Source organism: Perognathus longimembris, chromosome 1 (assembly GCF_023159225.1).
Source record: "Perognathus longimembris pacificus isolate PPM17 chromosome 1, ASM2315922v1, whole genome shotgun sequence".
Classification (NCBI taxonomy): domain Eukaryota; kingdom Metazoa; phylum Chordata; class Mammalia; order Rodentia; family Heteromyidae; genus Perognathus; species Perognathus longimembris.
The window spans coordinates 138254782-138282261 of record NC_063161.1 but is presented as its reverse complement, the minus strand read 5'-3'; the positions used below and the strand labels follow the sequence as shown (position 1 = coordinate 138282261).

Below are 27480 nucleotides of genomic sequence, written 5' to 3'. Positions count from 1 at the left end.
GCACCAGTGGCTCATGCCGTTAAGCCTAGCTACTCAAGAAGCTGAGATCTGAGGATCACAGTTCAAAGCCAGCCGGGGCAGGTAAAGTCCAAGAGCCTTTATCTTCAATTAACCACCAGATTACCAGGAGTGGAGCTCAAAGTAGTAGAGAGTTGGCATTGAGTGAAAAGGCTCAGGGACAGTGCTCAGGCCCTGAATTCTAGCCCCATGCCCAACAACAACAACAACAACAAAAATAGGCCAGCTACTGGCGCCTCATGCCTGTAATCCTAGCTACAAATGTCTGAGATCTGAGGATCTGAGGATTGCAGTTTGAAACCAGCCTGAGCAAGACTCATCCAATTAACCACCAAAAAGCTGGAAGTGGAGCTGTGGCTCATGTGGTAGAACTCTACAGATCTCAAGGACAACACCAAGGCCTGGCGCATGCACACATGCATGTGCACACACACACACACACACACACACACACACACACACACACACACACACACAACTTAGTTTGTAGTTCTATAACATTCCAAAGACTAAGCATTTAATTCTAGCAGAGGGCATCTAATTAAAATAGTCTGAGAATCCTGTCTTTCCCAAGTGAAAAGGGAAGGAGAAATAGACACAAGATGAACTAATACGACACTGCTGCACCCTGGTGCCAGGTACCTTTCTAAGCTGTCCATAGAAAAGAAAAATCCCAAGTTTGTGAAACATTTGGAAGAGGAAAGCCAATAAAATAGGTAAATGATTTCAGGTGATGATCATCTTTAAAACAAATATAACTAGGTACACACAAAGAAAATAACAAGGTAGGGGTAAAGGGCTCTTGAAGAATTGGAGGACCAAGTCTGAAAGCTCTGAGAGTCACAGAGAAGAGAAACACATGAAACACGTTTGAAGATTGTTTGGGCAAGAACATAATAAATAAAAAGAGAGGTAGAGAGATGAAGAGGAAGGCAGAGCCTTATAGTAAGTAGGAAGGAAGTAGACAGAAGCTATTGGAGGGCTCCATGAAGAAAGGACTATAAGCTCCTAAGCACAGATGATGGTGGAACTGGACTACCACAGTGGAACCAAGGTTGACCTATGTCAGATAGGCTACGCATGCTAGTCTTGGGAAAAAAAGTTGGAAAAAAAACAAATATGTGTTCAATAAAATAAGTGCAAAGGATGGTCATGCTTAAAATCTGTTAGTGCATCTTTAATCCTCTCCTCCTCTCCTCCCTACTGGATAGAGAACTACATTTCTTTGAAAGAAGGCAATGTCTTCTTTGTCAAAGACAACCTCAATGCCTGGAATATTAGCAGGCACTCTGAAGAGATTGTTCTCAATAAATCTTGACATTTTTAACACAAGTAAGAAAGTACAATTTATAACAGCTATCGCTAAAATTTAGTGGACTGAGATGAGACTTAGCATTGCCCTGTAAGCATTGAAGCTGTTACAAGTGAATAGACAAGCTTACTGGATTTCTTCTATATGCTACTAGGGCAGTGCTGAGAACACAGAGAGACAAAGCACTGCCTTCCTTGTCTCCCAGGATGAGGTTGCCCTGCAGTCAAAACCCAAGTGCCCAAAGAACTTGTGCAAAGGATGCTGCTGAGTGGCCATCAGCCGCCTTGAAGCGACAACAAAGAAGCAGAGCAACACAGCCCTGAGAAACATGGCAGCATCCCTATTTTCAAAAATGGAGAAAAGTGAACTGTACACATAATTTGCAACTGAGCATAATTTTACCTCTAGAGAAAGTTCTAGGAAGAGAATATCAAAGGGAGGTTTTGTGGGCCCTTAAGAAAAGAATACCAGGTGCTGGTGACTCATGCCTATAATCCTCCTCAGGAGGCTGAGATCTGAGGATCATGGTTTGAAGCTGGCCCAGGCAACAAAGTCTGTGAAACTCTTATATCCAATAAACTATTCAGAAAAGGGTGGAAATGGCACTGCGGCCCAAGTGGTAGAGCACTAGCCTTGAGCACAAAGAGGCACAGGCCCTGAGTTCAAGCCTCAGGACCAACACAAACAAAAACAAAGGAAAAGGTGTGAGCAAACCACTCCTGATAACCTCATACCTCTTCTTGCTGCTGGTTGGGAAAGTGGACAGTGGGAAACAGGTGAGCAGTCTGAATTTCATTAAGTTTTGTTAACCCTCTTAATGTATCTCAAAATATAATGGAAGAAAGGGGACTAAAAAATAAGGGTCAACAGTATACAGAGCAGTTAAAGCTAAGAAGTGAATTTCTAAACAGAGGTACTAAAAACAAGTAAAACATGCTTTTAACAATAAATAAATAAAATGATTAATGTCAGGATCCAAAAATACCACAGGAAACAAAACTAGCCAGAGAATACCACAATCAACAAGCTTTTCCCCCAATAAACAGGAAGACATAAATAGCTTATTGACCAAATTGTCAGACAATAAAATATTGAAAAATGCACGAGGTGATAAAGTCAGAGTCCTAAAGACTCATTACGGTTGACAAAATTTCCAAGGGCAAATGCAAGTTTTATATATGTGTTTTAAATATTTGACAGCATTAGACACACCAAGTAAGGAGGAAAAGGTTGGCATAGGGATTTTAGAAGAATGTCAGCTAGTATAAAGTTGTAGGAAAACCATACTGAAGGTGTTGCAAAAGGTAATTCAACCTTTAGACAACATTAAGAATGTAGAAGCAGCCACATGTCATTGGTAGCTCATTCCTGTAATCCTAGCTACTCAGAAGCCTCAAAGCTGAGGATCATTGTTCAAAGTCAGCCTGGAAAGGAAAGTCTGTGAGATTGTTTATCTCTAACAACAAAATGTCAGATGTAGAGCTGTGGCTCAAGTGGTACAAAGCCAGCTCTGGACAGAAAAGCTCAGGGACAGCACCCAAGCCCTGAGTTCAAGCCTCAAGAAGCATTGACTGTCTACTTCTAGTTTACTGAGTAGCATTTGTGTGCTAACTAGAACTCATGCATGTGAAAGCACTGACTCAGATAGTACTTACAATAAATGTTCCTGACTGAACACATGTATTGAACTTTCCTCTCTTCCAAAGTGCCACTGAAATTATAATAAAATGATTTAAAATATTTGCTACCAGAAAGCAAGTAGAAGGGAATGAACTAGCTACTAGATTACGAAATGCTACATTTCTAAGCTAATAATAGGAAAACAAGCAAGTTATACCAGAAAACACCCCTAAAATCAATGAATTAGTGGTATAATGTATTGTGGCAACTAGAAATGACTAGGAACTAAAAATAGAGAACTCACAGAAAGGTTTCTCAAGAGCAACCTATAAACAACTGGTGATGAACTGCCCTTTCTTGTCCAGAGAGTTGTACCACCCACTGATACCACAGAGAAAACAAGAATATTAAATACTATGTGCTAAATAGAGACTAACTCCCACCATATCCTCTTCCCCTGTCTCAGAATTCTGACAACCAGATTATTATCCTGTCAAAGGCCTCAGGAGACTTATTTGTAGAAATCAGAGCAATATAAAAAAAGGCCAAATGATACTGACAATTAGGGTTTCCCAAGGACCAGGGAAACCAGATCAGCTCATCTCAGAATCAACAATTCTAAAATAGTACAAAACTTACCAATAGCCATTTAGAGCCCTGTCTTTAAATAATGGCCAGATAATGGCACCAATAGACATTTAAAGAATTTTTCATGTCACTGGAAGAGACTAAGAGAAGAAAAATGACTGAGGAGGGTTAAAAAAAAAAAGAACACAAAAGCATAAATATGATCATCTACAAATATAGAGTAAAACAGATAATATAAAAACAAAAAAAGGAGTATGGAGGAAAACAAATAGGAAATTAAGGAGACAACACAGAAATTAAAATGTAATAGAAATAAAGACATAAACTGTGAGAAAATCTATTTTTATATGGAATTAAAAAATGGAAGTGTTCAAAATTGCAAGCAAATGAAACAAGATTTGGGGGAGTGGGAACACAGAAAGAATACAGAAAAAAAAATTCCCCAACTACAAATACATACATTTCCCAAATTGAAAAGATAACACCATCTGATACAATGAATGAAAATAGATCCATACAAGGTACATCACTAAAAATACCTAAGCATAGGTTGTAAAAAAAATATTTAAAAATGCTAGAGAGAGTGGAGCTGTGGCTCAAAGTGGTAGAGCCGCTAGCCTTCAGTGAAAGAGCTCAGAGGAAGTCCCCAGTCCCCGAGGTCAAGCCCCATGACTGACAGAAAAAAAAAAATCACTTTAGGGCTGGGAATGTGGCCTAGTGGTAGAGTGCTTGCCTAGCATGCATGAAGCCTTGGGTTCAACTCCTCAACACCACATATACAGAAAAAGCTGAAAGTGGTGCTGTGGCTCAAGAGGTAGAGTGGTGGCCTTCAGCAAAAAGAAGCCAGGGACAGTGCTCAGGCCCTGAGTTCAAGCCCTAGGACTGGCAAAAAACAAACAAATGCTAGAGAGAACAAAACAAGCTGACTATGAACAAGGATTAGAATAGATGACCTAGAAGTTAGAATACAAAAAAAAAAAAAAAAAAAAAGTAACGTTCTAATAGAGGGCTATGTAGCTCATGACAGAGTGCTTGCCTAGGACACAGGAGGTCCTAATTCTATCTTTTGCAATGCAAAATCAAAAAGGAAAAATCTGAGGGAAATATTTCCATACAAGAATTCTACATCGGGGCTGGGGATATGGCCTAGTGGCAAGAGTGCTTGCCTCATATACATGAAGCCCTGGGTTCGATTCCTCAGCACCACATATATGGAAGTGGCGCTATGGCTCAAGTGGCAGAGTGCTAGCCTTGAGCAAAAAGAAACCAGGGACAATGCTCAGGCCCTGAGTCCACAAGCTCCAGGACTGGCCAAAAAAAAAAAAAAAAGAATTCTACATCTACTCAAATACATACAGGTATGAGATAGAAATAAAAATATGCAAGATGTCCAAAAGTTTGCTTCATATGAATAAATCTCACTAGAACCACAGATAAACAAATGAGAATTAGAAAAAATAAAACATTATTGCCCAGGTACCAAAACTGTAAGATAAACAGGGAACAAATTTGTACATAGCTTTCAATAATCCTAAATATAAATGATCTTCAATCTCAGATTTAAAACTCTGACTGGCTAAATGACTGACCATCAAGATCCAATGTTTCTTATCTGCAAGAAATTCATCTCAATGGCAAACATACACAGAGCTGAAAGAATGCGAAATGACATTCTCAAAAGTGGAATCCAGAGCTCGCTTCGGCAGCACATATACTAAAATTGGAATGATACAGAGAAGATTAGCATGGCTCCTGCACAAGGATGACATGCAAATTTGTGAAGCATTTCATATTTTTTTTAAAAAAGAAAGAAAAAATTTTAATGAAAAAAGTGGAATCCATTCCCAACCAAGAATACAATACTTATTCTGACACACCATACTCCAAGTCAAAATTACCAAATGAGATAAAGGCCATTGCGTATTAACAAACGGAAAAATCCATTGAGAAGATATAACATTAAATGTTAGAGCATCCAGTTTTCTTAAAAAAGAAAAAACAACTATTGAACAGAAAGGAACACACTGGTGTAATTAGCAATACATGGTGACTTAACATTACACTCCCAACACCAGACAGATCATCAGATAAATTTTTAAAAATCAACAAAAACATTCACAGTTACTCAGTACCATAGATCAAGTGGAATTAATAGACATCTACTGAATATTTTATTCAAGAGGTGTAGAATACATATTGTTCTAAGAAGCCGATAGAATATTCTCCAAAACCGATCATACTTCAGGCTGTACAGCAGTCTTGACAAATATAATATATTAAAATAATTTCTTATACATTAGTAGACCATAATGCAAAAAACTAGAAATCAATAGCAAAAGTAATTATTGGATATTATACTTTTTTTTTTTTTTGGCCAGTCCTGGGCCTTGGACTCAGGGCCTGAGCACTGTCCCTGGCTTCTTCCTGCTCAAGGCTAGCACTCTGCCACTTGAGCCACAGCGCCGCTTCTGGCCGTTTTCTGTATATGTGGTGCTGGGGAATCGAACCTAGGGCCTCGTGTATCTGAGGCAGGCACTCTTGCCACTAGGCTATATCCCCAGCCCGATATTATACTTTTTAATGAACAATAATACAATGATCAGGAAAAAAATTCACCTGCTGAACAAATCAAAGGAAAAACTTAAAAGTAACTAGAATCAAATGAAAATAAAAATACAACTTACCAGAACCTTTGAGATATAATGAAGGCAGTTTTAGGAGGAAGTTCATAGTTCATAATGCTTAAACAACAAAACAGGAACAACAACAAAAATCAGCAATCACCAGGTGCTGGTGGCTCATGCCTGTAAGTCCTAGCTATTCAGGAGGCTGAGATCTGAGGACCATGGTTCAAAGACAGCCCAGGCAAAAAATTCCATGAGATTCTTATCTACAATAAACAACTCAAAAAAAGCCAGAAGTGGCGCTGTGGCTCAAGTGGTAGAGGCTCAGGGACAGCACTAAGGCCCTCAGTTCAAGCCCTAGTACCGGGAAACAAAACGAAAACCAGCAAGCAAAAATAAATAGCATACTGATGTACTTCAATAACTTAGTACAAGGCAAATCCAGAATCAATTGGTGGAAAGCAATAACAAGGATCAGGGCAGAAAATAGTGAAAATGAAGGTTAAAAAAATAATACAATGGGGGCTGGGGATATAGCCTAGTGGCAAGAGTGCCTGCCTCGGATACACGAGGCCCTAGGTTCGATTCCCCAGCACCACATATACAGAAAACGGCCAGAAGCGGCGCTGTGGCTCAAGAGGCAGAGTGCTAGCCTTGAGCGGGAAGAAGCCAGGGACAGTGCTCAGGCCCTGAGTCCAAGGCCCAGGACTGGCCAAAAAAAAAAAAAAAAATACAATGGACAAATTAAAAAACTTTTTTTCTTTTGAAACAATAAAGAATGATAAAGCCCTAGCTAAACTAACCAAAACAATACTGAAATTAATAAAGTTAGAAATAAAAAGGGGAGATATCACGAAAGATACCACTGAAATATAAAGGACTGATAGGGAATATTATGAAAACAAATATTCCCCTAAATTGGGAAATCTGAAATGGTAAAATTTTAGTCACATATGACCTACCAAAAGTGAGGCAAGATGATATCAACAACCTTAACAGTAACAAAAGTGACACTAAAACAGTAGTAAAAAAAAAAAAAAAAAGACCAGAATCAGATAGATTTGTTGATACATTCTACTAGACATTAAAAGAACACCAATGTTCCTCAAGCTACTTCATAAAACAGCAAATGAATAATGCTTTAGAACATGATGTATGAAGTCAGTATTGCCCGGATGCCAAAATTCTATCAAGGCACACCAGTAACAAAAAAGAAAACTTGGGGCTGGGAATATGGCCTAGTGGCAAGAGTGCTTGCCTCATATACATGAAGCCCTGGGTTTGATTCCCCAGCACCACATATGTAGAAAATGGCCAGTGGCACTGTGGCTCAAGTGGCAGAGTACTAGCCTTGAGCAAAAAGAAGCCAGGGACAGTGCTCAGGCCCTGAGTCCAAGACCTAGGACTAGCAAAGAGGGAGGAGGAGGAGGGAGGAGGAGGGAGGAGGGAGGAGGGAGGAGGAGGAGGAGGAGAAGGAGGGAACTTAAACGAGTCTCCAGTCTAGCCATAGATGTAAAAATAATAAATTATTTGCAAATCAAATTGACCAACATATGAAAATGATCATACATCAGGATCAAACGCATTTCCAACTAGGAATGCAGGAATGGTTCAACATACACAAAGCAATTAGTGTAATAGAATAAATGAATAATGGGCATTAATCACATGATCATTTCAATGGATATAAAAATCCTTTTACAAAATCAAACACCTCTTAATGAAAATACTAGAAAAAATTAGCAAAAAATGGAAAAACACTTCACCAAACAAGATAGACAGATGCTAAATAAGCTCAAGAAAGGACTCTCTACACCACTGGTGAGTAGGAAAATGCAAATTAAAACCACAATGAGATACTATCAACATATACCTATGCAAAAGGTTTTTGTTTTTTAAACCTGAAAATAGCAAGGCGTTACCTGAGATATGGGGCAACTAGACATTTCTCATGGGGATACAAAGTTGATATAGCCACTCTGGAAAACAGCTTTGCAGTTTATAGTTACATTGTTATAGTTTGGCTCTAGAAGTCTTGTTTATTCAGTTTGGTACACTACTAAGTGCTTTAAAAATTATTGTTATCTTCAAATAGTTGTACAAAGAGGGATTTCCATTTCCATTTAACATGGTCATTTGTCTGTACTGAACAGCTAAGATTATAGCCATGAGCCACCATACTGGACATTTTGTTGTTTAAAATGACAAGTGCATTAAAAATGTTTAGCTGTTCAAATTATATAAATGTACAGTTCTAATAAAAATAAAATACACAAAAATCAACACATAATAAAATTTAAAAACCAAGGTATAAGAAGAGGGCAATCAGAATAGCAGAGGATTTAGAAATGTTACATTTAAGAACAGCTGTATATTTAAATTTAGTTCTACAATTGTAGTTGTATCTTTTAAGTTGTACAATAGTTGTAAAATAGTTGTATATTTTAAGTTTAAAACATACACATTTTGACATACATTCAAGGCTGATTTTTACCTTTTCATTCTGTCTGGCTAATGGATACAGAGTAGGGACTAACAATAAAACTAAAAGGACACAGCTCAGCTGTATAGTAAGAAACTTCTAAGAACTGCAAGTAGAATTAATCGTCCCCGAAAACAGCTGGTTCTCTGTTGCTAGAGAAGGCTAAACACAGCCTAAACAGAATACATTCAGTAGACATGATATAAAATTCATGACTACCTTGGAGTTGTACTGCCAGACCTCTTTGGTCTATGCCATTCATGCATTTCTGTAGATGGATCCTATGTGATGTCTTCCTTTGAATCACTATCATTCCAAATAGGGTTAGAAACACTGGTGGGTGAAGCAGCTTAGGCACTCAGCACATTCCTGCTTCGTCTTCCATCTACCTTTTAGATTTTGACTTCTCAATTCATAAAGCTTAAATATATTTACATTTGATTATGAATCACATAAAATATTTTGGAAGCAGATGAGGCCTAAATACAGAAGAGATTTTATTCATGTCTGAGTGGGAAAAGATGAAAGCCAAGGTGATCTGACACAGTGCTGAGAAATGAGTTGAAGCACTGGGTAAATTGAAGTACTACATATCCCTGTGGTTTTGTGCCCATGGATCATTAAACAGGCCACTTTGCCCAGGTAGGAGATCATGACAAGAACACCAAGGGTTCCTGCTAGAGTATCAGGACAGAGATCTGACTCAGTTGAATAGGTATGAACAGGTAGAACCAGGGAAGATAGGTCAGCAACAAAATAACTTTTGATGTGTTCTGATAAAGTACCTGGAGTCTTGTCTCATCAAAGAATAAAAATCCCCTCATTTCAACATTAAAATTAAAAATTAAAAAATTAAACATACTACAGCTACCATCTCTCCTACAAGAGTTCCTTAAGAGTTAATTTGTCTGTGGGAATCTAATGTCTATTTTTCATTTCAAGGACAATGGTTTTTCTTTCATTTTGTGTCATTACACATAAACTTTTGCTTAGTTTAGTGAGTTCTATCTATTCTGATCAGTTAGGCATTGATATGAATCGTAACTCAAAAGTAATGTCTAAGTTCCTTAAAGAGTACTTCTGCTTTTCTAGCTTTTAGTCTAAATTTTCTTTAGAATTTAACAAGTAACTTAACAAGATCTTTATATCTTACAAATCAGAATATTTATGAGATTCATCTTTGCTCTAACAGCCTGACCACAAACTCCCCTCCATAGTGTCTGCCTTAATGGCATTATGAATAGCTGTAAATACTAAGGGTTTTTAAGTTCCAAACACTCACACGTTCAAACGTGGCACTCATTAAAGACTGATTTCATCCATTTCATTATGTTTGACTGATAGGCACAGAATTAGGACCAATAATAAAGTTACAATGAACAGAGCTGCACAGTTCAGAGGGTGAGTTCCATTCTGTTGAACTAGGAAGTGAGTACCCTGAGTATCCCAGCAGTAAATGAATGTTGAACGCAACTAACACATGTCAAACTTGTAGTTCTCTCTCTCTGTGTGTCTCTCTCTCCTGATGTTCTTGTTTCTTTTTCTTTCCAGGAACTTCTTCTTGCCCCTGGAGATTCCTTGACTCCTGAGTCCATCAGAAGCAAGGTTCATGTTTGCAACACTGCCACTGTCCATCCTCCTAAGTGGTACTTAGAACAAAACAGGAACTATAATTGTCCCAACTGTGCTCTTTTTGGCTTATCTGAGGCACACATCAAGATAGGTCAGAAAACGTTTCACCATTCCCTTTTGCACTGTGGGCCAGTGACAAAGGAGTGTGAGATGGGGGTGAGGAAGGTAAAGAAGAGAAGGGAAACACCCATTCATTCTTATAAATCTATTGATCTGTGTCAACCTGGTATACTTAGGTGTTGATCAGGCGCAGAGTTTCATATTATGATGCTTTGATCTTCTTCCTGGACTGGCTAATATTACTGTGTTCACCAATACTTCTTTATAACATAGAAAATCCAATCCATGCCACCAAGATTAGGTTCAAAGTGCACCACAAAACAGGAACTATTAATTGTCCCAACTGTGCTCTTTTTGGCTTATCTGAGGCACACATCAAGATAGGTCAGAAAACGTTTCACCATTCCCTTTTGCACTGTGGGCCAGTGACAAAGGAGTGTGAGATGGGGGTGAGGAAGGTACAGAAGAGAAGGGAAACACCCATTCATTCTTATAAATCTGTGTCAACCGTGTATACTTAGGTGTTGATCAGGTGCAGAGTTTCATATTATGATGCTTTGATCTTTTTCCTGGACTGGCTAATATTACTGTGTTCACCAATACTTCTTCATAACATAGAAAATCCAATCCATGCCACCAAGATTAGGTTCAAAGTGCACCAAAACTACCTTAACCATTTTGAATGGTGGACTGTTTCAATTTTCAAGTTCAGTTCCATTTTCCTCCATTGAGAGTTTATATCTAGTAGTAGCCTTGAGAAATATCATTAGCATCATAAACAAGCTTTAGTCTCTGAGTGTCTCACATAAACACTGAGAATCTACTGTTTACTTGTGTCTGTATAACATCAACCCTATTCTCTGTTCTTTTTTTTTTTTTTTTTTTTTTGCCAGTCCTGGGCCTTGGACTCAGGGCCTGAGCACTGTCCCTGGCTTCTTTTTGCTCAAGGTTAGCACTCTGCCACTTGAGACACAGCGCCACTTCAGGCCATTTTCTATATATGTGGTGCTGGGGAATTGAACCAGGGCTTCATGTATACAAGGCAAGCACTCTTGCCACTAGGCCATATTCCCAGCCCCCTGTTCTCTGTTCTTGCTCCATCAAAAGATAGTCAGAATTTGATCAGCAGGTCCTATCTCTGTCTGGATGGCCATTTGGAGTGTTATTTGATCACTTGTAACTACTGCCAGAGTCTCCATAGCTCACCAGGAAGAAAGGAGAAAAACATCAGCTACAGATGGCTGGATCCCCGCTGGCTCTTGTCCTCATGGCCCTATGGCAGTTCTGATTCTAAAGTTACAAACTTGAAGCTTTCTTTTGTGAACAACTTACCCTTCTCTAATTTCTTGAGAGGACCCAAACCACTCTGATGCACACGAAAGGCTTTTAAGTTAAATACTTCAGTGACCTGAAATTTATTTACTATCTGGCTCATATTTGAAAGAACATAATTGAAGTTTGTGATATGCTCACCCACTATCAAATCCACAGAGTGATAAGAGTTACCTGAGCCAACGACCTTCTTTCATCACACTCAACTTTCATTGTCACTCAGAATGGAATTGAGAAATAACATCTCAAAAGGGTTTCACAAAGTGTGTTCAGCAGGACATACTAGTAGTTCAAGATGTCCCAGGCAAGATATTAGTAGGGGTAGGGAATCGTCTTCCTCCAAAGGACCATTTGAATAATATAACATCATTTGTGGACCAAAATTATTAGGACAAGCAGATGTGGGCAGCTGAGAAGCATATGTCTGTCCCATCACACACTGAATATTCATCATGCATTAAATATGGGGCCAGATGTCCCCACCCCTGAGTTTTAAAGGATGATGTAAGTCCAAAGAAGACAAAGTAAACAAAGTTAAAGTGTTCTCCCAGGGTGGCAGTGAGGGCATGAGCCTTTCATATTACCACGCACTGTGACTTTTCAAATGGGAGGAAGGGCTTGGGAAGTAGTACTGAGTGTGCAAGAAGTCTCCTGACCTGAGAACTCTTGCCCTGGTGCTTCAGAGGCAGATACTTGGGGATATGGTGATTAAGGTATTCTTGCAGAAGAAGCATTTGTATCTCTAAATGGTACAAATGAGGAGCAACTCCTACCAGGGCAGATTGCTGGTTAAACAGTAGGTCCTTTCTGGCAAGGGAGAATCCCTGCTCCTTATACATGTTTATAACCTCAAAAACAACACATTTCCATTTGGGCCTGACCTTATTTTTTCAGATTAAACTATAAGTTTTTAAGTGTTACCTAAAAGAGAATTGCATTTCCTTTTAAATGAAGTCTTATTGAAGAATTATTTCCAAAGTATAACCTGCTTCTAAATGCCAGTGTATAGCCCAAAATATCTTCTTGATGAAAGAATACTTTCAATACTATGGGGATATGGCTTAGCAGTAGTGTTTACCTTACATGCATGAAGCCCTGGGTTCAATTCCTCAGCACCACATATATAGAAAAAGCCAGAAGTGGTGCTGTGGCTCAAGTGCTAGCCTTGAGCAAAAAGAAGCCAGGGACAGTGCTCAGGCGCTGAGTCCAAGACCCAGGACTGGCAAAAAAAAAAAAAAAAAAAAAAAAAAGAACACTTAATGTGCTACACTTTGAAACTGGCTGTCTTGAAATTACTTTCCAATACTAGTACTTTCAGAATTGTGAAAATACAGAATCACATGCAAAACAGAGCCTAGCAAGCAGGGTTTAAAAAATTCTGCTAAATATGCTAAGCTTTCAATGTGATGTTTAAAGAAACAAACAAAAAAAAGTTGTAATTCTCGCCCTGCTGGTGAGAATCTCTGCCTTTGTAATTTCATCTTAATGCACACATTAGTAATCTGTCCTACAGTCAACTTCATTGTGGTCATTTTCTTCACCCTTCCCTTTCTTACTGCTCTCCAGTGCCTTGTTGAAATCAATTACATTAACCCTTCAGAGGTCTTGGATCTCCAAAGGCTGACTAAATAGGAAATATATACTCCACACTTAAAACTATATCCTCAGCTGGGCATGGCAGTACATGCCTATAATACCAGGATAGGAGATTGAGGCATGAAGATCATTGAAGATTGAAGCACACTGGGCTACATAGTGAAACACTGTAAAAACACAGTAACAATCACATTAAACAAGCATACTGCCATGATAAATTCGATCAGACTTAAGTTTTTTAAAGAGAACTGAGGAAAGTCCAGGAGCAAATACACATGTGGCAGCCCCTGGAGTCTAAAGTTTTAGAAGAAAAAAAACAACAACCACAAAACTACTTACACAGACTCTCTTCCAAACTATTATACCCTGACCATTATTTTGAGGCATGATCACTTAAAACCAGCCTACCCACACACAGTCTCTAAACTTAAATGACAAAAGAGACATATCTAAGGTACACTGACACATCATCTAAGTGTAGTAGTTCAAAGTGCAGTAGAGGAATGGCCTCCTTTACTTTAGGCAAGCTACCTAACCTTTCTGAGCTCATTTTCCTCCTCTGTAAAAATACAGCCAACACAAGTATCTTATCTCAGAATTGTGAAAGTAAACTGGGAAATGTAGTTAAGTACTTAGCCCAGACTCACCTAATGGCAAATCCCCAGGAATGACTGGCCATCAGTCTTCGTTGCCTGCAGTTGACTCACAATCTATGGCATCTTCCTCTCCAATGGCACCCATCCTTAAAGTATCTCCTCCATGCTTGTGGAGGAGAAAGTCTGCTTCCCTAACTATTGCATCCTCTCTTGATTTCCCTATTCCTGAGATCTGAATCACCTACCTTAGCCTCCCTTTATTATTATTGTTTCATTCTTATCACTCATCTCTCCCTGGCACAATCCAACATTTTCCGAAGTTGGGCACTCTCTTCCAAAACTCAAAAAACAGTTTCTATAAGGGAATGATGAGTGGATGTGGGAATACCTGAGACTCTGTTGACGTTAATATGGTAATTTATGACATTTTCATCATTTGTATAGTTTGCTATAAGCCTATCAAGGTGGGTATCAGTATTTCTATTTGCCTGCAGCAGAAACTATTGAGATACTGAAGACTTTGTCCAAATAACCTCGCTAGTAATAGATCCAAACCGATACTGAATAGGTGAGGTTCACACTCCTGCCCGTACATAACGGTGTTCAATCCTCTGGATTTGAACAGCCCTTTAAGGAAGCTAGGAAGAACTGTCTCAGAAGGCAGAGGCCCACTCAGCATTAAGGATCATTCATTCAGCTGGAGATGGAATGGTATAGATTCAATTCCAACAAACAATATATATATATTTTTTTTGGCCAGTCCTGGGCCTTGAACTCAGGGCCTGAGCCCTGTCCCTGGCTTCTTTTTGCTCAAGGCTAGCACTCTGCCACTTGAGCCACAGCGCCGCTTCTGGCCGTTTTCTGTATATGTGGTGCTGGGGAATCGAACCTAGGGCCTTGTGTATCCGAGGCAGGCACTCTTGCCACTAGGCTATATCCCCAGCCCCCCAACAAACAATATTTTTAAAAAAATAAATGGAGTTTCACATCAGAAACAGGATATTTAGAATTGAATTCTTTTGGGCTGGGGATATGGCCTAGTGGCAAGAGTGCCTGCCTCGAATACACGAGGCCCTAGGTTCGATTCCCCAGCACCACATATACAGAAAATGGCCAGAAGCGGTGCTGTGGCTCAAGTGGCAGAGTGCTAGCTAGCCTTGAGCGAGAAGAAGCCAGGGACAGTGCTCAGGCCCTGAGTCCAAGGCCCAGGACTGGCAAAAAAAAAAAAAAAAAAGAATTGAATTCTTTTGCAATTACAAATAATGTACAACAAAAGGATTCTTGAATCTAGCATTACTATTCTTTTCCATTACGAAGTAAAAGATGTCAACTTCTTTTTTTTTTTTTTTTTTTGGCCAGTCCTGGGCCTTGGACTCAGGGCCTGAGCAGTCCCTGGCTTCTTCCTGCTCAAGGCTACCACTCTGCCACTTGAGCCACAGCGCCGCTTCTGGCCGTTTTCTGTATATGTGGTGCTGGGGAATCGAACCTAGGGCCTTGTGTATCCGAGGCAGGCACTCTTGCCACTAGGCTATATCCCCAGCCCAACTTCTTGAATAGCTTTTAATGTATGTTGTCAAACAATATCCCAAGAGGGTCAGTTTAATTTATTCAGCAAATCAATAAAGCATATTTGAGTCAAAACCACAAAGGCAAGTAATACTGTTCTGTAACCTTTCTCCAAAGTTACGGGTGTAAGTGAAAGGGTGCCTCTGAGCTTGATGATGAGAAATAGCAAGACTGAATGTATTTACACATTGTTTATTCTCTTTCTCTCAATTATCTATTGCAGAAGTATATCTGTCATATAAGGGAATTCTGATCAGAATCAATGATGTGGATCTGCACTTGGATTTCTGTTCATTGGGAAAAATTAAATCCAAATAGAAAATAGAGGAGGTACTCTCTTTACCTCCATAGTATATGTGAACATATTCTATTCAGTGATATAGCTCCTAAGTATAAGAGGTGGCAATGAGAAGAGAAGGAATAAAATGAAAAATTTAGGAAAAAGTAAAGAGAAAAAAATGGAATATCAACCAGGCAGAGATAATAAGCAAAGACAGGAGAATTTATAAGAGGCAAAAAAGGAAAGTGAGAGCTAGAGATGGAAGTTGTTCTTGTAAACCTGAAGACTTAAAGCCAGTGCTCTCGGGAATACTAAATAACTACTTAACCATTATTCTTACCCTCAGGTGATCTTCATCTGAAGCTGTCTTTGTGTCACAGAAAGAGGCAATGGGAGTGGGTAAAGGAGAAAGGTGGACTATAGCAATCTCACCGGTTGGGTAATAAGAGGGTATGAAGATCCTTTTAACTTTAAAATAGCAACTGTGAAAGGTTTATCTTGGAGCTATAAGCAAAATGTCAGAAAATACCATGGAAGTGTGATTTCATAGGCAGAAGAATGTAGTAGATACTATTTGCCTGCCTCACCCAACCGCCCTTCTCCAAAACCCACCCCCAACTTCTGCCTTGCCAGCAAAAGCTGACTTATGCCCCAGTACTGTTTCCACTTTGAGTCACAGGGAAATCCCAGTTAGACTAAACAAATTACTGGATCCTTTGCCTTCCTCTTCCTAGGCTGTTTTTTTTTTTTTTGCCAGTCCTGCGGCTTGAACTCTCTGCCACTTGAGCCATAGCGCCATTTCTGGCCTTTTTGTATATATGTGGTGCTGAGGAATTGAACCCAGGGCTTCATGTATATGAGGCAAGCACTCTTGCCACTAGGCCATATTCCCAGCCCCTTCCTAGGTAACAGTATGCAGCCCTCCCTAATTCTTACTAAGGAAAAAACAGTGGTGATTTTTAGCTTAGCCAAAGCCTATCAGAAAAGCTATAGTCATCTTGGGATCAGAAGGGAGCTAAGTGAGGAAAAGCTTCCCCCTTTACTACTATAACAGAACAGAAACAAGGAGAACCCAGGTGGTGGCTGACATCATTGAACTAACTACTGAAGCCGCTGAACTATGCACTTGAAGCCACCACCTCCTCTACTTACAGGAAACAAAACATTTTCCTTAATGTTTTCAGTATTTAGATTAAGAAGGAAGGGAGGTTTGTTGTTTATTTCCTAAGTTGGGACATCCTAAATGGCTTCTAATGATGAATCTTACAAGATCCTGGTCATCATTATATATCACAGAATTACAAAATACAAACTTCAAAACTGTCACCACTACTTAAACATCTTGAACTACCTTTATGCTGTTTCTTGCTTGACGTTATTCAAATGTATCCAGAAGTAAAACACTTGTGTTTAAGAAGTTTCAGCACATCTAGCAACCTTAAAAACTGGAATCATCATCACTTTCATGAATTTAAATATTTGGTTGTAGAATGTCATAACAGAGAACACCTAAAGGGAGTAATGATGTTATTTTTAGAAAAAAGAAAAGTTCAACAGTTTATTAAACAAATGTTTATTAAGGCTTGTTATGTAACACTGATACATAATGAAATTAGAGAGGAATCTAGCAAAGAAGTAAAACTAACACCTCCCCGCATTGAATATATCAGCACATACTGGAAAATGCTAATCATTTTTAATACTAAGCTTGTTACAAAGTATAAATGTAAATTTAGAACATATGCTATGCTATATATTTAAACAACAAAGCAAAAAGTACCAAAAGGGAATAAATATCACTATGTTAAAAACTAACCATAAGCTGAGTGCTACTAAAAGTTTTGTAGAGCATTTTCTAAAGAATATTTCCTTTAATCAACAGCAATACTTACAAGACAATATTCTGTAAACCAACTGTACAATTCGGGGAGGGTGGGGAGGGAACCGGAATGGGGTAAGGTGGAAGATGAAGGAGGTAAAAAAAATTGGTAAGAAATGTACTCACTGCCTTATGTATGTAAGTGTAACCCCACTGTACATTACTTTGACAATAAAAAAAAGAAAGAAATCTTTTCATTAAAAAAAAAGCAAAACTTGCCAGGCCTATAATCTCAGGAGGCTGAGATCTAGGGATCACTGCTTGAAGCCAGCCCAGACTGCAAAGTCCATGAGACTTTTATCTCCAATTGGGCACAAAAAAAAACCCAAAACCTGAAGGCTGGGAATGTGGCCCAGTAGTAGAGTGCTTGCCTTGCACACCTGAAGTCCTGGGTTTGATTCCTCAGCACCACATATATAGAAAAGGCCAGAACAGGGGGGGACAGGGGGAGGGGGAAGGGGGGTATGAGGGACAAGGTAACAAACAGTACAAGAAATGTATCCAATGCCTAACGTGTGAAACTTTAACCTCTCTGTACATCAGTTTTATAATAAAAACTTAAAAAAAAAAAAGAAAAGAAAAGGCCAGAAGTGGTACTGTGGCTCAAGTGGCAGAGTAAAAGCTCAAGGACAGCAACCAGTCCCTAAATTCAAGTATCAGGACCTGAACATGCACACACAAACACAAACACAAATTAAATAAAACAAAAAACAACTTGCACAAGGGTTAGTTTATTAATAGTCATTGGTAGAACAAAAGAATATTTGTTAATATAGTCAAGCATTTCATAAGAACCTACTATGTACTGGTACCAACTCAACAAAGAAAACCAGCAATAAATGAACTAGACAAGATCCTTCCTTCACCAAGATAATCTCAAGCAAAGAACAGCAAATATTCTCAGTAAAAGACCACAGAGGATATTTATGTACATACACCACAAAGTCTGTCACAGCAACTCAGCTCTGCCCGCTATAGATAGTAAGTTAAGTATAGCTATGCCCTACTAAAACTTTACTGTGGAGAGTAGAATTCAATTTTCATAAAATAATACTCTTAATAATTTGTTTCAATCATTTAAAACTACAAACACTATTTTTAGCCAAAGAAAACCAAGGCTAGCAGGTCAGCTTTGGTGCATGGCCTATAGTTTTGCCAAATCCTAGTCTACACATTAAGAGTAACTGGATAATTATATGGCTTAACGCCATTAAATAGTGCCCAAAGAGAAAACATAGAAGACTATAAAGAGACAAGCCTGGTTTGAAGAAGGTCTTCTCCCACAGAAACGATTTTTAGGCTGCAACATAACGTAACAAGGCAAAGGCTTGAGAAAAAAAAGCCAAAAGCCTTCTAAACAAGTGAACACTATGTGCACAACCTCACAAAAAGAGTAGGAAAGAGCCTGGAAAGATGCTGCAGAAAAATGGGGACCAGTATGGGCCAGGCAAAGAGATTTTGGGTCTCTGTCCCAAAAGTAATTGGAAACCACTGAGCAGTTTTAAGCAGAAGGACATAATCAACAAGTTCCCATGTTTTCAACAATCATTAAGACAGCACTATGAGAAAGATGAGAGGGAAGCATGAACAGATACACAAAGACAGATCTGTAACCAAGGCACTTGCTGGAGATGAGAGAGGTGTGAACTAGGGTACTGACAGTGACTTTGGGGGAAAAAAGGCAAGATGTGCTGACTAACTGGGAAGAGTAGAAGGCAGGTTTCCCTCCACAACTCAGGTTTCCACAACCAAAACATTAGTACCATTCAGTGAAGTAGACATACTGAAAAAGACATGCAGGGGACGACACAGTTTAGTTCCGTTTAAGTTTTAGACATGCTATTGCGTTGACTATATACAACATTCTAGTGTCAACCAGGACAAGGTTTGATTCAATTCAATGATTCAGTTTGGCATCTGTCAGCACACAAACCATAAATGACACCACTGGAAGAAATGAAGTCACCTGGAGAAGAAGAAATTGTTCTCAGTCTTCATGGCATGGGAATCACCTGTGAACTTTTAACAAATTCAGACACTCAGGCAGCAGCTCTGGATCTCCAAGAGTGAATCCAAGTGAGAATCTCCAAGAGTGAAACCCAGGCATTGGTGTTTTGTAAAGTTCTCTGTGTGATTTCAATTTGTAGCCAAGTTAAAGAAAAGATTTAAAACAGTAAAGAACACACAAGAAGAATCTAAATAGGTCTCTAGACCCAGCTACCTCATAACTTCACTCTTGGACCTCAACCACTTTGTTTTTCTAAGTTCTAGTTTGGATCAACAGAAAAGTGAAATAGTTTGTCGCTAATATGTGCTAAAGTCTCCAAATCCAATCCAAGCTTAGAATATTGAACTATTTCATTCATTCTTGATAGTTCTGGATGGAAGATAGCACAGAAGAACAGCTACCAACAAATTACTGGTAGCCAAGTAAACTTTCATAATGACTTTCCCAACTGTTAACATATCAAATAGTATCTCTCAAGCCATCTAACTGGGCAACTTTGCTTTATTATATGATGATGTTATTCCCCAGCTGCTAACTACAGGTGGTTCAAAATGCTGGCATGAAATTTAACTTGGAAGGTTGAGGGAGTGGCTCAAGTGGTATAACTAGCAAACTTAAACCCTGAGGAGTTCAAACCCCATTTATATCTATCATAAGCAAACAATTTTAAAGTGAGATACTTTAACTCAAAATTGACCTTTTCTAAAGACTAAAAGAGAGGGAGAACCTGATGGCCTGTAATCCTAGCTATTCAAGAGGCTGAGATCTGAGGATCATGGTTCAAAGCTAACCTGGTCAGTGAAGTCTATGAGCTAAGATTTAGGAACTATACAAGTGAAATTACAAAAGTAGCACAGAACTCAGACTCAGTAACTTAGTAACTCTGTGACTTCAGGTTTTCTAACCTCAAATCTCAATTTCTCCAACTGTAAAATGGAAGTACACTCAACTTGAGTACTGGAGATATTAAAACATTAAAATGACTGTAAAAAAAATTCCTATAGCTGGTTCATGCCTGTAATACCTGCTACTCAAGAGGCTGAGATTTGAGGATCATAGTCCAAAGCCTTCCAGCCCAGACAAGAAAGTCCAAGAAACTCTTATCTCCAATTAACTACAAAAAAGCCAGACTTGGAGCTGTGACTCACTCAAGTTGTAGAGTGCTAGCCTTGTGCACAAAAAAGCTTAAGGACAGCACTAAGGCCTGAGTTCAAGCCCCAGAACAAGCACACATGCAATTTTTACCTTAACTTTTGATTTAATTTATAGATCTTGAGGAATGAGTTCTCTGTAACAACAGCACAATACTTACAAAGAGAAAAAAAAATGCCATAATTTATTTGCTCCTTAGAACAAGTTTTCTTTACAGGTCTTATTTTAATAGAACAACTTAAGTCTCTATTGGTAATTCTATGTTCTTCAAATTCCACAAAGCTGAAATAAGTTGTTATGGCACAGTAAACATATACAAATACTAACAAGTACCTGTGAACCACTTCTGATGGTGTCTCACCACTGCCAAAATAAGAGTGAAGAGCTAGCAAACAGCCGTTAAACATATACAGTCCTGATTTTGAAGACAATATGCAAAGTCAAACAAAGGGCAATTTGTCCAACCTGAAAGATTCTCTATTCCTCTCTCAATGTCTAAGGCTAGACCTGAAGGACACAGGACTTCAGAGCACTTGCAGAAATCTGGTCTCCAATGCACTGCTGTGAGAAATAATGATCTAGCCATTAACAAGAAAGACTCAGTGCAATTTGCTAAGTAATCTTTCAAAAGCCTCCTTCACTTAAACTGGTTTGTCAATGGGAAAGAACATTTAATAAATCTGAAGATTTACAAGTGAACTTTGAAGTTTAACATTACAAGAATAGAAATTATGTCAGGTCATAACAGAAGAAACGAATTATGTAGAGATGAGAATAAATTTTAAGAGTCTTAGGGAGGATTAGTACTGTAGAAGTAAGTCAGACTATCTTGCTTTTATGTGCCTTCCCTTCAAGGAGACTTTTAGGCAAAGGCTATCATGTACTGACTTGTGAGCAATCACTAAACAACATGTAATGTTAGTAATTAAAAAAAAAAAGAACGTGAAAAACCTGAGCGCTTTAAGAACCTTGACTCACCAGATTATAAGATTCTTAGATTTACATATCTGATATAGTACAAATTATTTTGCCAATAATCTGCCTTCAGTGATGAAATACTAGTATACATTGTGATACATGTGACATTTAAAGTCCTGAAACAGGGTAAGCATTTTGATGGCAAATCATGATAATGAAACACTGTCAAGATCATACCAGGACAGATTACAAAAAATGAAACTTTTAAGACCAATATAATCTACTACATGACAAGGGACTATGAAGGGAAATAAATTATATTCCAAAGATGAATCCTAACTACAAAAAGATGTATTTTATTTACATTGATAAAGTCTATCAGGGCTTAGAAGCTGCTGATGGTACTGCTGAGAAAAGCTAAGCTGGACTGCCGATTAGTTCAAAACACGTTGTTTTGATGTTTTTATTCAGGTTATCATATGAGTTTGCAGACAAGTTCTTTTAAGATCTTACTGCCACTGCTCCAATGAAAATATACACACTTTGAGAAAACTACTGGGGGAAAAAACTGTTTGAAGCTAATGGAATCACTGACAGAAGAGGAATTAATATGAGAAAGGCAGGTGAATTTTAGCTTACACAGTTCAGGTTAGAGTTCAGAAGAAAAGAGCCCAGTGGAATTAATCAACCAGACCATGGAAGTAAACTGAGGTCAGGGCTGGATTCATATGCAATATCACTTGCCAGCCAGGTGTTAGCAAATCTGAGTGTATATAATCTTCCCAATGACTGTTGCTGAGCAACTATTATGTACAAGGTAAGATGAACTACTGCAGTACATGCAAAGATAGAAAAAAAAATAAAAGCTGTTCTTCTACTATAGAAACTTAAACCAGTAGAAAGGATGAAATTAACACATTCTGCCTGAAAATACACCAAGGGTTCCTAAGAGAGGTATGTTGATATGGAATTACATCTGGAAAAGATTAAAAGTTGGATCTCTAGTTTGTTTGAACACAACATATATAGTTGGTATTCTAATTTCCGATGCTTTTGGGAAATTAACACTTTATAAATGACAAATGCTGCCCAAAACCTCAAATAAGAAAAACAAAATGACAAATTCCTGGGCACAAAATCTGCCTCCTCAATATTCCACTGAACATTACAAGTCCCTAAAGCTGAACTCAGACATGTGACAGCTACTGATTAGTTGTAGCAATCCATAGGGGAAAAATATACTCCTGTGTGCTTGACATGCATCTTGTCTGTAGAACATGGCATGAAAGAAACAGTGGCTGTGAGAGCAGAAATAAAAGCAAAGAATGTGACAGTGTTCTGAAATGTATGAAGTGGGGCTAGACAAAACCAATACTTGCTACCTATATAAAGCAAAGTTCTGGTGCAGAATCTATTCCTCCCGAATTAAATTTTTCATGCTCTGAACAAGCCATCCATAAACTATCAATACTTTTCCATCTCCCAGGCATTTCACCACCAAAAGACAATGCAAAGTAACCCAATTCTGAAAATAAAGGCAATGCAATAAACACCCTCACTTTGATGAAAACCAAGTAAATATCAATATCCAACTAGATGCTCCTCTCCTCAAAATTCCCTAACCAATCAAAGGGGATATGGATATGTAATTCTACATCCTTACATGTTAACATGCTAACCCTGATCTAGCCTTCCTTACACCAAATAACAGTTCTTTGCCATTCCAAGCCAATAGGAAGGTTTTGCTAACTAAACCTATCAGCTTAAGAACTGGACAAACAGAATGGACAACCAGTAAGGCATAAATGTCCTCCACTCATTCGCAATTCTAGTCATCTTCTCTGTACAGATCTCCGAATTTTGGAACAAGTATGCAGGGTTATTTAAAACTGAGTTATATATAGTCATTTAGCAGTAGCAAAACACAGATGCTAGATCTCTGGAGGATTTTTCCCCCCTTAAACTAGCATTTTTCTTCACCAAGAGCCGACTACCTTTTATTTCTATAAACAAGAGCCTGCTTCTCTCCTACCCAGCCCTCCTACAACCCAAAACAAACAAATCAGGCCGCTGTTAAATTCAATCGCTAATGAAACAGATCACATCAGGCGTTGTCAGAGCCTATTTTTCATAAACCACCACCAGACAGTTTGATGCAGTATTCCTGATTGCTTTTTATCGTATTTGTAAATATACTCACTAATCCACTAAATTAGGTAATTTACAAACAGGTCCTCTCAGTTATTAGTGATCAGCCGTCAAGTTCTATTACATTTGATCCTTATACAGTTGCCTAAACAATTCCACCTTAGGTTAAGGGCTCGGATCGGACAAGAAGAGAGCCAGAGAAGGAGGTTAGCAAAATTTGGATGGGGGCAGGGTGCAAGCTGGGAGAAATCTGCATCTCAGCCCTCCGCGACAACATTCAGGCGACAACATTCAGCCCGTGCCCACAGAAAAACTAAATTCGGCACCTCTCCCTCCGGTTACACTGGCAACAAAGAAGGAGTTTCCGCAAGGTTCCCGTCACCCACCAGGTGCCCAATCTCCTTCCCAGCCCAGTGTGGGCGCTCCCGCAGGGGCCTCGGGGCTCCCACAGGCCGCGGTGCCCGGGGTCAAGGCACCAAGGGGGAGGAGGGGGGGGATGGGATGGGATGCGAGCGGATGGGGATCTGAGAAATGGGCCGTGGAAGGGCTCCGGGACTCGCTGCAGCACTTGAACTCGGGCCTGGGAGACGACAGGCCAGAGAAAAGGGTCGACATAGCTGATGGAGTAGAAACTGGCAACCCGGTGGGACAGAGGTGAAGAGCCCAAGCTGGGAGTACAGCTTTGGGGAGCACAGAAAATAGTCGGCGGGGCGCAGTGGAGACTCCACCGAGATGGCCAGAGAGGAGCCAGGCCCTGAAGATGAGCGGAGCGGACGCCACCTGGGGCACAGAGGGGGCGTCCAGCCAGCCTCTACCTGCAGATTGGCGGGACTGGGCGCTCAGATGTGACCGCGAACTGGGGGCCCGAGTCGGGAAGGGCCCGGAGCGCACTGAGGGCGCACCGGGGGTAGGGGGGGCGCGGAGACGCCTGCGGACCGGGAGCCAGCGCCGGGGCATTCGCGGGACGCACGGGAAGGCGAGGCGCCTGAAGGGGATCTTTGGGGGTGCGCGGTGGGTGTAGGGGAGCCGGGGGCTAGCAAGAAGCAGCGGGCGCCGGCCAGGCGGCTCGGCTCGGCGCGCGGGGGAGGCATCCGGGCGGGCGGCCCGGAGGCGGGAGCCCCTCACCTGCGCGGCGGAGGCGGAGCTGCAGCAGCCCATGGCGGGGCCGGGGGGGAGCCCGGAGACGGCGCCGGGCGCGCAGCTACGCCCCGGAGCCCTTCGGCATGCGAGGCGGCGGGCGCCCCGGAGAGGGCGCGGCCTGGCCCCGCACGACTCGGCGGCGGCGGCGGCGGCGGCGGCGGCGGCGATTAGCACTCAGGAGACGGCGCGGCTCGGGGCGGACGCCCGCCACATCCCCCAGCGGCGGCGGCGGCGGCGGCTGCGCGGCTCCCGCTCGGCTCCCGCTGCTGCAGCTGCTTCCCAGCGGAAAGGGGCGGGCGGCGACGGCGGCGCCTCCCCTCGTCCCCCGCCTCCCACCACCCGCTCCCAGTCCCGCTCCCGCTCCCTCTCCCTCTCCCGGGCCGCCGCCGCCTCCTCCGCGCGGCGCGCGTCTCCCATCAGACTCCCCGCCCCCAGTGCTGCGCCGCGCGAACGGCAGGGCGGCGGCAACCAGAACGAGGCCGGGCCCTAGGGCGCGCGCCGGAGCCTGCGCGGTGCCGAGCCCATTTTGTGGTGGCACCGAGGCAGACAGACTGCTGGCCGGCCTGCCCGCCCACTTGCTGTCTGCCTCGGGGCCAGGGACGGCGTCTGGGGCTGTGGCGCCCCTGGAGCCGGGCGGGCCCGCAGTCGAAATGGGACCGGGTTGCTTCCGGACCCGAGAGGCACTGAGCCGCCAACGTGGTTTTGCTCCGTCTCTGGTCTTGGCAAGCAACCCCAAGTCCCTGATGGTTTCTCACTGCTCATCGTCTGGACTGATTTTTTTTTAAATTTTCATCCTGAAGAATATATACGTAACAAGCCTTCCAAAAAGAATAGGTGATGGAAGACGAGGAGAAGAAAAAAAAAAAAAAGCAGCTGCCACTGTCCCCATTTTGTTGATGTAGGAACTAAGCCTTCAATGGCACCAAGCACGTTAGCCAAGCGCACCCGAGTTGAAATTGTAATAAAGGGCCAGAAATGGGCTCTCGAGTCAAACCCCAGTGTGGTCAAAACTAAACTTTATTCATGCAGGATAGCCCCCACCCTGCGCGCGCGCGCACACACACACACACACACACACACACACACAGAAGGTAAATGGGCATCAGTTCATAATTGAAATTCTTATGAAGTATTCAAACACTGGAAATAAAGAGTTAGATGAAAGATAAAGTTCCTGCTCTCTTACAGGTCCTTGATGTTGAATTAATACATTCTGGGGGTAGCAACAAGTTAGGGTAGACATGGTCGCGACTTTCAAACGAATTTCCAACCCAAGACTCCTAGTAGGTGGAGACAGTTAAAAGATGTCAAGAAAAAAAGTAACTAAAAATCACAGTAGTAACAGAACTTTACATCAGGTCGTTATAAGCCTTCTTCATATCTCAATGCTTCCTGCCAAAGAGTGTCTCAGATGGAATCAGTTATAAGAGAAAATAAAAGGAGTTTTTTGTTTTGTTTTGGTTTTTTGTTGTTGCTTTTTGCAGGTACGAGGGAGCGAGACTACAGCAGGACTGGCTCTACAAACAGAAGACAGCCAAGTTTCAAGATCAAGTCTGACAGGTAGGAAAAGAGTACTGACGTTGAGTTTACTGTATATTGAAAAGAAACCTAATCTCTGAGGAGTTGGAGTGGAGCCTGGGACAAAGAACTGGCTAGGGGAGTAGAATTTCTGAGTTGCTGTGTTCTATTTCCTGTGTCTGTGAGTATGGATGAATTGCTTCTCTAGACCTCATTCTCCTTTGTGAAATGTCAATAACAGTGATGACTTGCAAAGAACTGTTAAAAAATAAATAGCATGAGAACACAGCTTTCAAATGAGTAAGCACTCAGCAAGTACTGCTTGAGATTGCCAGTTCTGCATTCTCTCTACATTTCTAGTTGATTGGAAGCTCCACAATACCACAGGGCTGGTGAATCCTGAGTGTATCACTGATAACCATTAGGCTATTAAATGAAAGTGAAGAAATAAAACTTTAATGACTTCAGTCCCAATTCTGATTGTAAAGCCCACAATTAGATTGTAAACTCCCTGAGAACATGGGAAGTATTTTCTCCTTTGTATCTCTCTCTCTCAGCTCTCTGGAATGTTTGTTGAATTATTCAATACAGCCAGGAATAAAAAACCTTCCCTTGAGATTTTTCCCTCAAAGCCAGAAAAGGACATCTTGTTTTTAACTGAGGGAGGAGGCTGGAAGTAAAATTACAGTCTTAAACAAGAAGCCATCTGTCTTCCTTCTTTATAATCAAGGAAAGAGGAGTTGTTTCTCTTAGCAGAGTCAATATGGGAGCATTTCTCTCAGATTATAAAAATCTTCTTGGCTAGTGCAGTTGTCCCATGTAGTAGGTAGTGCTTATGTTGTAATTAGAAGTGTAGAAGAGTTAAATATGTAATGGGCTGTGAGAGTGCTTCATACAAGTATACTGCACTTTTTTTGGACATCTTTTTCCACATCTCCTCATGCTATGACCTAATTCTAGTTCTCCCTTTAAGGGTTAATGAAATGGTGAGTTCTGAGATTCTGCAAGGTG

At 40.7% G+C, this 27480-nt stretch overlaps 1 protein-coding gene and 1 non-coding gene across 4 annotated transcripts in view; one reads left to right on the top strand and one right to left on the bottom strand.

The window, feature by feature from the left end:
• Positions 1-25241, bottom strand: part of Slc44a1 (solute carrier family 44 member 1) — a 178094-nt gene extending 152853 nt beyond the window's left edge. Inside the window, exon 1 of one of the 3 annotated variants that reach the window (XM_048338435.1) lies at positions 24937-25241. In XM_048338435.1, the coding sequence (XP_048194392.1) occupies positions 24937-24969 (33 nt within the window). In that variant the 5' untranslated portion in view covers positions 24970-25241. The remainder of the gene's footprint in view (positions 1-24936) is intronic. The other 2 variants (XM_048338443.1, XM_048338454.1) reach the window with 2 other exon arrangements.
• LOC125342022 lies at positions 5229-5335 on the top strand. Its single transcript, XR_007209130.1, has one exon. It is a non-coding gene; the product is annotated as a U6 spliceosomal RNA (small nuclear RNA).
• Positions 25242-27480: the final 2239 nt, after the last annotated feature.